Here is a 10,619-nt window from a genome sequence, read left to right as displayed (position 1 = left end):
ACTTTTAGAAAGTTTAAAGGTACTTTTCAGCACTTAGAAAAGAAGTGAAAAGAGGAAATGCAAAACTTTTTGGTTAGGTGTACATACACTGAACCTGTTTTGTATATTTTTCTCTTATGAAAAGTACAGTGACAAAAGTGGTAAGTAGTTGCAAAGTACTTATCCCACCGCTGCACAACCAATGTAGGAGGCTGGACTGGCTTGTAGTGAGTACCAAGGGGTACTTACACCTTGCACCAGGCCCAGGTATCCCTTATTAGTGTATAGGGTGTCTAGCAGCTTAGGCTGATAGATAATGGTAGCTTAGCAGAGCAGCTTAGGGTGAACTAGGAGACGAGTGAAGCTCCTACAGTACCACTAGTGTCACTTGCACAATATCAAAAGAAAACACAATACACAGATATACTAAAAATAAAGGTACTTTATTTTTATGACAATATGCCAAAGTATCTCAGTGAGTACCCTCAGTATGAGGATAGCAAATATACACAAGATATATGTACACAATACCAAAAATATGCAGTATAGTCTTAGAAAACAGTGCAAACAATGTATAGTTACAATAGGATGCAATGGGGATACATAGGGATAGGGGCAACACAAACCATATACTCCAAAAGTGGAATGCGAACCACAAATGGACCCCAAACCTATGTGACCTTGTAGAGGGTCGCTGGGACTGTAAGAAAACAGTGAGGGTTAGAAACATAGCCCACCCCAAGACCCTGAAAAGTGAGTGCAAAGTGCACTAAAGTTCCCCAAAGAGCACAGAAGTCGTGATAGGGGAATTCTGCAGGAAAGACACAAACCAGCAGTGCAACAACGATGGATTTCCAAACGAGGGTACCTGTGGAACAAAGGGACCAAGTCCAAAAGTCACAAGCAAGTCGGAGATGGGCAGATGCCCAGGAAATGCCAGCTGTGGGTGCAAAGAAGCTGCTACTAGGCAGTAGAAGCTGAGAATTCTGCAGGAACGACAAGGGCTAGAAACTTCCCCTTTGGAGGATGGATGTCCCACGTCGTGAAGAGTTGTGCAGAAGTGTTTTCCCGCCGAAAGACTACCAACAAGCCTTGCTAGCTGCAAATCGTGCGGTTAGGGTTTTTGGATGCTGCTGTGGCCCAGGAGGGACCAGGATGTCGCCAATTGCGTCAGGGGACAGAGGGGGCGCCCAGCAAGACAAGGAGCCCTCTCAGAAGCAGGCAGCACCCGCAGAAGTGCTGGAACAGGCACTACGAAGAGGAGTGAAACGGTGCTCACCCGAAGTTGCACAAAGGAGTCCCACGCCGCCGGAGGACAACTTAGAAAGTCGTGTAATGCAGGTTAGAGTGCCGTGGACCCAGGCTTGGCTGTGCACAAAGGATTTCTGCCGGAAGTGCACAGAGGCCGGAGTAGCTGCAAAAGACGCGGTTCCCAGCAATGCAGTCTGGCGTGGGGAGGCAAGGACTTACCTCCACCAAACTTGGACTGAAGAGTCACTGGACTGTGGGAGTCACTTGGACACAGTTGCTGGATTCAAGGGACCTCGCTCGTCGTGCTGAGAGGAGACCCAGGGGACCGGTGATGCAGTTCTTTGGTGCCTGCGGTAGCAGGGGGAAGATTCCGTCGACCCACAGGAGATTTCTTCAGAGCGTCTAGTGCAGAGAGGAGGCAGGCTACCCCCACAGCATGCACCACCAGGAAAACAGTCGCGAAGGCGGCAGGATCAGCGTTACAGAGTTGCAGTAGTCGTCTTTGCCACTTTGTTGCAGTTTTGCAGGCTTCCAGCGCGGTCAGCAGTCGATTCCTTGGCAGAAGGTGAAGAGAGAGATGCAGAGGAACTCTGATGAGCTCTTGCATTCGTTATCTAAGGAATTCCCCAAAGCAGAGACCCTAAATAGCCAGAAAAGAGGGTTTGGCTACTTAGGAGAGAGGATAGGTTAGCAACACCTGAAGGAGCCTATCAGAAGGAGTCTCTGACGTCACCTGCTGGCCCTGGCCACTCAGAGCAGTCCAGTGTGCCAGCAGCACCTCTGTTTCCAAGATGGCAGAGGTCTGGAGCACACTGGAGGAGCTCTGGGCACCTCCCAGGGGAGGTGCAGGTCGGGGGAGTGGTCACTCCCCTTTCCTTTGTCCAGTTTCGTGCCAGAGCAGGGCTGAGGGGTCCCTGAACCGGTGTAGACTGGCTTATGCAGAAATGGGCACCATCTGTGCCCCTGAAAGCATTTCCAGAGGCTGGGGGAGGCTACTCCTCCCCTGCCTGAACACCTTTTTCCAAAGGGAGAGGGTGTAACACCCTCTCTCTGAGGAAGTCCTTTGTTCTGCCATCCTGGGCCAAGCCTGGGTGGGCCCCAGGAGGGCAGAAACCTGTCTGAGGGGTTGGCAGCAGCTGCAGTGAAACCCCTGAAAAGGCAGTTTGGCAGTACCAGGGTCTGTGCTACAGACCCGTGGGATCATGGGATTGTGCCAACAATGCCAGGATGGCATAGAGAGGGCAATTCCATGATCTTAGACATGTTACATGGCCATATTCGGAGTTACCATTGTGAAGCTACACATAGGTAGTGACCTATGTGTAGTGCACACATGTAATGGTGTCCCCGCACTCACAAAGTCCGGGGAATTTGCCCTGAACAATGTGGGGGCACCTTGGCTAGTGCCAGGGTGCCCACACATTAAGTAACTTTGCACCTAACCTTTACCAGGTAAAGGTTAGACATATAGGTGACTTATAAGTTACTTAAGTGCAGTGGTAAATGGCTGTGAAATAACGTGGACGTTATTTCACTCAGGCTGCAGTGGCAGGCCTGTGTAAGAATTGTCAGAGCTCCCTATGGGTGGCAAAAGAAATGCTGCAGCCCATAGGGATCTCCTGGAACCCCAATACCCTGGGTACCTCAGTACCATATACTAGGGAATTATAAGGGTGTTCCAGTATGCCAATGTGAATTGGTGAAATTGGTCACTAGCCTGTTAGTGACAATTTGGAAAGAAATGAGAGAGCATAACCACTGAGGTTCTGGATAGCAGAGCCTCAGTGAGACAGTTAGTCATAACACAGGTAACACATTCAGGCACACTTATGAGCACTGGGGCCCTGGCTGGCAGGGTCCCAGTGACACGTACAACTAAAACAACATATATACAGTGAAAAATGGGGGTAACATGCCAGGCAAGATGGTACTTTCCTACAACATTCAGATAAGGAGTCTTGGGAGCAAAGCATTAAACAACCACACATGCCTGAGGGGAAATGAATGTTTCATCAAAGCTTTGTAAGACTCACTATAACAGTATGTAGATAAAAGGTTACAGGTTTAAAGGACACTATTGATGTGATGGTTTTATAACAGTATCTTAGTAACTTTTTAACCTGTTGGCGTGTTATTGGCTTTTGAGATAATTGTAATATCAGCAGTTTTTTCAGATATATTAACAAGCTGCCTGCGAGCGGGAAATTGAGATCAGCTGTTTACCTCTGAGGTGGTAACTAGTCTCTTAGTCATGACAAGTAAACCTACTTCTACCTTGCCAAGAGAAGTCTTTTTGTAATTCAGTTTTTCCGCAATATGTCACACTAGGCAAATAACTTGATTTCACCAAGCCTTCTTTTTCTTCATTCTTACTAGAGTGCCTTCAATTACCTGAATTCAGGATGTGAGTAGTACAACATCAAGGTGTACTTGCCTATCATTTTGCTAATGGCAATGGAATGGCAGGAAGTGGGCAAGGATGTTTCCAACTTCTTGGTTAAAATCCATTACATGCAGCAATGCTAGGAAGCGATATAAATTGATGTACTAAGGTGAAACTGTCCCACATAGTAAATACATTACTTTTTTAATTGACTTTTTAACATGTTTTACGTAATGGATTTTTGCATGATTTTACATGCCAAATATTTCAGGACTCGTCTTGTGCAAGGGATTTTAAAAGGACCGTCAAACCTTTAACACGGCTTTCCCTAATAAATTAATGACTTGCCCAACTCTACACAAAATTGGAAAGCACTGCAGTGCTATTTGATCGATGTACACAAAAATGGCCAAACTAGCTTTCAAACTGCACCCGAGCTAAAGTTCACGAAACGACCCAAGGGTGTAACTTATAGCTCAATGCACACAGCTTGAAGGAATAGCGCCTCGGTAGTTCGGGCTACACAAATTAATCAGAGAAACCATACTCGGGGGGCACGGACGATGTTCAAAGAGCGAACACGAACCACCCATATAATTCAAGGGATAGCCACACGCAGAACACATGCACTACCAACCCGACCACGCCTCTCTTAGCGTTAGAAAGCACAGCATAACCACAGAATCTTCCGGAGCTGCGCACTGAAAGCTGGAACGTCAAGGGTACGCTGCATGCGCACGTCGGGAAAGTGATAGCTGGAGCGTGTTACGTCATTGAGTGGCGACTGCAAGAGAGCGACGCCCGAGAGGGAAGAACCGGCAGTCCTGACAAGCAGCGCCATGCCGCAGTACACAGGTATCCTTTGCAGCAGCTCCAAAGTTGATACTGCTTTCGCCACCTTTTCCAATTACCGCACAGACACTACGACTGCTGTATCTCATCCAGTCTACAGTCGCTGTTGTACAGTCACTGCCGAGTTAATGCATAGTCACTGCCCACAACCTGTGTATCGTAGAACCGGCGCCGTTGCTTTTTTTAAGCCACTTCATTCATTTCATTGCTCTCCACTACTACTACAGTCACCCACGCCAGTGCACTAATTATCCGAATATTTCTGCAGCCCCTGCACCCTCTCACCCCAGCCTCTACACTTGCCGACATGGCTGTGCAGTTACATGTCCCGCCTACATCACGGTGTATTATGCCATGGCTGCGCTGCTACTTGCCCCACATACTGAGCAACAACGGCTAAGATGTTTATCCTATGCATTATCGGTCTCCTCTTGCACTCTCTTACCAGTGACGGAGCAGTATGTAGTGGTCTGTGTGCCCCAATTCATCGAATGTCGGAGTTGGTGAGTGGGATGCAAAGAGTGAATGGCGAAGTAGAATGTTGGTGTGTGAGGTCTGGAGTGGAAGAAAGGTCTGCTTTTGGCACGGGGGAGCTGGGCCTAGGCACAGGGCTCCACTCCCAAGAGGGTCGCCCATGGCTGTCTGCATTAAGTTCATGAAAACATGTGCTTCCTTATCACTTGGCTTCAGTGACATAGTTCAAATGCTTTTAAACAAATCGTTGTTTAACGTGCTGCAGGTGCTGTTTTTAACACTCCAATAGCCTCCTTCGTTGCCCTCCCATCTCCCTCACCCCCGGGTATCTCACACCAGTTCCCCACTCCAAAACAAACAACTTGTTACCAGTGTAACCGAGCTCGGCAGTGAGTGATTTATGCGAGTTGGGGGAGAGGTTTGTGTTTAGAGGCAAGTCACTGCTCTGAGGTAATCGGCGAGGGACTGTCTTGAGAACACAAACAGGGTCCTGCGCTGCCTCATTTTATTTACCAGCAGTAGCCAAGGTGATAAACTTCTTTCTGTGTGGCGCTGTTTTAAAAAGGTCCGGCTCTGAGTGGAAGTTAGGAAATATTTGCAGTTGAAAGGAGAATTGTGCACTGCTAGAACCTACCTGCTGTTGCTTTAACCTTGGAGCCTAACATGTAATAAAGAAGTTAAGTTGCAAAGCTCAAGACTCTAGTATGAAGATCCTGCCCTTTGATGTCAGCACCCTTTACTGCGACCGAGCAGCCGCTTGACCCATTCTACGGTGACTGACCAGCTCCTTGACCCGCCCCCTGTGACAGAGTGGCTGCTTGACCCATCCCTCTTCGACTGAGCAGCCGCTTGCCGCTTCCCTCTGCTATTCCTCAGTTGCTGGCTCCAAAATTTGTAAGGACACTGTCACAAACCAGTAGTCATTACACGGAACCCATTGCACAGCCTCAGTTACTGCTGCAAATGCTGCAGCTATTGCGTGCAGAGCAATAGCTCTACTTGATTTGTTTGTACACAGTTACTCTTTTTTTCTGCCTCTAGCCACTGTACTGTTGCTGTTACCCTTGGTATTTTGGTGTTGCTTCCTCCCCTAGTACCTACCTGCTACAGCCCATCAATCTCTTATTCGCTAATGCATTTCCTTACAAAGGGTTTTGAGGTGACAGAGCACATTGAAAACATTCTATTATGCCATGTAATATTTGCTTGTGGGTATGCTTCAGTGCTGGGCCCTCATGGAATGTTTTGTGTTGGTTTGTATAGGGCTTCATACCACTGACGTGTTGGCAGTATGTTTCGATTACGTAGCATGTTATGCATGATTGGTAGAGGCTATGTTTATAGTCTGAGCTGTATGGGAAATGTTGGGTGTTATGCCTGTGGAATCCTCAAAACACATAAAGGTATGGTAGGTTCTACAACACTGTTTTTATCATGGTTATTGGACAAATCACTGATGCATACATTTCCAAGATTCTGTCGTGGATGTGGTAAGCCCACGAGGAAAAGAAAGACTAATCTTAGTGGAAGTCTCACTCACGTAATGTGATATGCTTCATCATAGGCAGTCTCCCTCACCCTGGTAGGACAGTACCACCAGGGCGGACTTGTCCTCCTAGTAAACTCAATAGAGGGAGTTCTTAAATAAGAGAATCCTGGACAAAACGGAGAGATCCAGATAAAGTTAAAAGTTTCTAAAGTTAACCATGTTTTCACCTTCATTAGTGATGACCTCTGGTGTATCTAAGATCAACTACGTAATGAAATGATAGCACAGCTCAGACCATCATCTTATCGCCAACATGTTTCTGTCCTATTCTAAGTCACCTATATTGTTTGGGGCATTTGTCAGGGCTAAGTACCCCTAAAGACCTAGACTAAAAAAGTCAATAATAAAAAGTTAAACTCATGCACTAGAAGGACTGGGTGAATCCGACATGGTCTTCGTGTTAGTAAACCCTCACTAGGTGGATACCCGCCATCCAGTTTCAGGAGGGACAATGGCCTCTGTACTAGCACTAAGGCCAGGTAGGATTCCCTTTTACTTTTCATTGTTGACTATTTTAGTCTAGGTTAGTCTAGTTTCCTAGAGAATCCTTAGCTCTCACAAATGCCCTTGACCAATATAGGCGACCTAGAATAGGGCAAAACATGTTGGCACTAAGATGAAGTATACTGTGCAGAGAGTCTAATGGCTCCCCAATTGGTTTTGCAGAGGCAAAAGTAGATAGGACCAATGCTGTATTTAGTGGTAGTGTGGGCGAGCAGTTAGGCTTATCAGTGGGTAGTGCTAAGCATGTGCACCCCAAGAATAAATCCAAGACCAAATTAGAAAAATAACTTTTTAATAACTTTTAATCATAAATTCTTTGCTATTTCAGAAATCAACACTCTTCAAATTTCATAGTTCTCTCACTGTTATCCTACAGATGAAAACAATGTTCAGCAAACACAGGGTTACTAATGACTTATGAGGTTGAGCTCAGGGAGCAAAGGTAAGTACCGGACACTGATCAGAATCCCATCAACAGGTCGTGCAGGGTGCAGCAAGACGTTGGGTGCCCAATTGTTCTTTATGGGAGTCAGACCTCTTGACAAACAGGGTGCAGGCTCTGGCTGGGAAGCCAGTCGGAGACAGCAAGCAGGTAGGTAGTAGATTTTGGGTTCTCGGGGACGTAGGTGAACCTCTTCTCCTGTGTTAAGGGTTGATGGATATGGGGGTGTATTTATGCGTCAAGTTTTCCTGTTCTGGCGCACTCGCGGTCAGGGGGTCCTGTGTGTTGAGGCTCCAGGCATCGTTGGTGAGTTTGCAGGGTTGGACCCAGGGTGGACTCAGGGGAGTTGTGGGATGTCTTTGGCACCAGTGACCCACATCAGATGGGGTCACGGGCAACGGCTGCAGTGGTAGCTGGAGATTTCGGGTTCCCTCTCACCACAGGGCTGCAGGAAAGGAGACCTGCATGCAGTGGCTGCAGGCACCTTGGTGGAGTCCAAGAGGGGTGAAACCTGAGTGACCGAGCGACCCTTGACCCGAGGGTAGGTCGCTCCCCCTGCCGCTGCAGCTCCACCAGCCCAGGCTCCTGACACCCCCCAGCAAGACCTGCTAAAAACAGTAAGTACTCCCCCCGCCCAGCCCCTCGCCCAGCCCGCGCTACTCACCTCTCTTCTCCTGTACCTCTGTCTTCTGCCTTCCGCTCTCTCCTCCAACCTCTCTCCGCACCTCTGCTGTCCTTCTTCCCTTCGCTCTCTGCCCTCTTCTGCAGCCCTCTTGCTGCGTGTTCTGCTCTTCCTCGGCCCGCTCCTCTTCCTCACCGCGTTCTCTTCCTGCTTCTTTGTTCATATGTGGTCTTCATCTGTGTTTCTTCTTTCTCCTCTGCACCCCGTCCTGCGTGTTCTTCATCTGTGTTTCTTCTTTCTCCTCTGCACCCCGACCTGCGTGTTCTTTCTTTATCTGTGGTCTTCTCTGCACCCCGACCTGTGTGTTCTTTCTCCTCTTCTGTACTTTTTCCCTGTGTGTTCCTTCTCTTCCTCTGTGGCCTCTCCTCATCTTCTGGACGCTTCCCCTCGGCTTCTCAGGTCTCTCCTCTTCTGCCTGACTCTTCTTCCTCTTGACTCTTCTCTCTTCTCTCTTGACTCTTCTCTCTTCTCTCTTGACTCTTCTCTCTTGACTCTTCTCTCTTGACTCTTCTCTCTTGACTCTTCTCTCTTCTCTCTTGACTCTTCTCTCTTCTCTCTTGACTCTTCTCTCTTGACTCTTCTCTCTTGACTCTTCTCTCTTGACTCTTCTCTCTTGACTCTTCTCTCTTCTCTCTTGACTCTTCTCTCTTCTCTCTTGACTCTTCTCTCTTCTCTCTTGACTCTTCTCTCTTCTCTCTTGACTCTTCTCTCTTGACTCTTCTCTCTTCTCTCTTGACTCTTCTCTCTTCTCTCTTGACTCGTCTCTCTTCTCTCTTGACTCGTCTCTCTTCTCTCTTGACTCGTCTCTTCTTCTTTTCTCTTCTTCCTGACTCCTCTCCTCTTCTGTTCTTCCTTGCTCCCCCCCACCCTCTGCTTTCCCGCCGCCACCTCCTACTCGGCCCCGGCCCCACCCCCCCTCCCGGACGCGCCAAAGGCAAGCCCGTCTGCGCCCAACTGCGGCCAGCGCCACGACCCCTGGTCCCCAGCACTCCCAAACCCCACAGCACCGCTACAACCCCAACACCCTCCACGCCCTCAACCCGGGGCGCTCCGGTACCTGCTTCCAAGCCAACCCTAAACGCACCCATGGACCCTTCGCATGCCTCTCCTGCAAACTCACCTTCCACCCCGCCCGCCAGCCCACGCACCAACAACCACCTCAAATGCATCCTGATCAACGCACGCTCCGTCCACAAGCACGCCGTTGAACTATGGGACCTCCTGGACTCCACCGGACGTCGCCTTCATCACTGAGACCTGGATGAACGCCTCTTCGGCCCCCGACATCGCCATAGCCATCCCTAACGGCTACAAGATCTCCAGGAGAGACCGCACCAACTAAGTAGGTGGAGGAATCGCCATCATCTTCAAGGACTCCATCAACGTCACCACCTCCACCGAAAACACCCCCTCGCTGCCGAACACCTGCACTTCCAGATCCACACTGACCCCAGGACCACCCTCAGGGGAACTCTCATCTACAGACCCCCTGGACCACGCGCCCTCTTCAGCGACTCTATCACTGACTTCATCTCCCCGCACACTCTTGCCTCGCCGGACTACATCCTCCTCGGTGACCTCAACTTCCACCTGGAACAGAACAACAACCCCAGCACCACCGCCTTGCTCGCCAACCTCGGTCTCAAGCAACTGGTGAACACCCCCACCCACATCGCTGGACACACGCTCGACCCCATCTTCTCCGCCAGCAACCACGTATCCTTCAGCCACTCCTCCGTAATACACTGGACCGACCACAGATGTGTCCACTTCACCTTCCGACGCGAGACCCGCCACCTCTGCACACAATCCATCCCACGCCGACACTGGAACAAAATCTCCATGGAACAGCTTCTCTCCACTCTCAGCGACAACCAACCCACCTTCTCCACCGACCCCAACGACGCAGCCCTCAGCCTCACGCATTGGATCACCAACTGCGCAGACAACCTCACTCCCCTCAGACGCCTCCCAAGACAGACCAACACCAAAAAACCTCTCTGGTTCACAGACACCCTCAAGGAATCTAAAAAAAAACCTGCCGGACCCTCGAGAAAGCCTGGCGCAAGGACCACACCGCAGATAACATGTCTTCCCTCAAGAACGCTACCCGCGAACACCACCAACTGATCCGCGCCACCAAAAGAAATTCCTTCAGACAGCAAAGAACTCTTCAACATTGTCAAAGAGCTCTCCAACCCCAACACCATCTCGCCCTCACAAGATCTCTGCAACTCCCTCGCCACCTTCTTCTATCGTAAAATCACCGACCTACACAACAGCTTCGGACACCAGACCCAGCCAGCCACCACAGAACCTACAACCCCAGCCATCACCCTCAACGCCTGGACTCACATCAACACAGAAGAGACCAAAGCCACCATGAACTCCATCCACTCCGGTGCCCCCTCGGACCCCTGCCCACACTTCATCTTCAACAAAGCCGACGACATCATCGCCCCGCATCTCCAGACCATCACCAACAGCTCGTTTGCTTCTGCCA

The 10,619-nt window shown here is 49.5% G+C and overlaps 1 protein-coding gene across 1 annotated transcript in view; it reads left to right on the top strand.

The window, feature by feature from the left end:
- Positions 1-4,334: 4,334 nt before the first annotated feature.
- Positions 4,335-10,619, top strand: part of USP14 (ubiquitin specific peptidase 14) — a 372,282-nt gene continuing 365,997 nt past the window's right edge. Inside the window, exon 1 of the mRNA XM_069219990.1 lies at positions 4,335-4,468. Within this exon, the coding sequence (XP_069076091.1) occupies positions 4,453-4,468 (16 nt within the window). The 5' untranslated portion in view covers positions 4,335-4,452. The remainder of the gene's footprint in view (positions 4,469-10,619) is intronic.

The sequence above is a fragment of the Pleurodeles waltl genome, chromosome 2_2 (assembly GCF_031143425.1).
Source record: "Pleurodeles waltl isolate 20211129_DDA chromosome 2_2, aPleWal1.hap1.20221129, whole genome shotgun sequence".
Taxonomy (NCBI): Eukaryota; Metazoa; Chordata; class Amphibia; order Caudata; family Salamandridae; genus Pleurodeles; species Pleurodeles waltl.
This window is presented reverse-complemented; position numbering and strand designations above follow the sequence as displayed.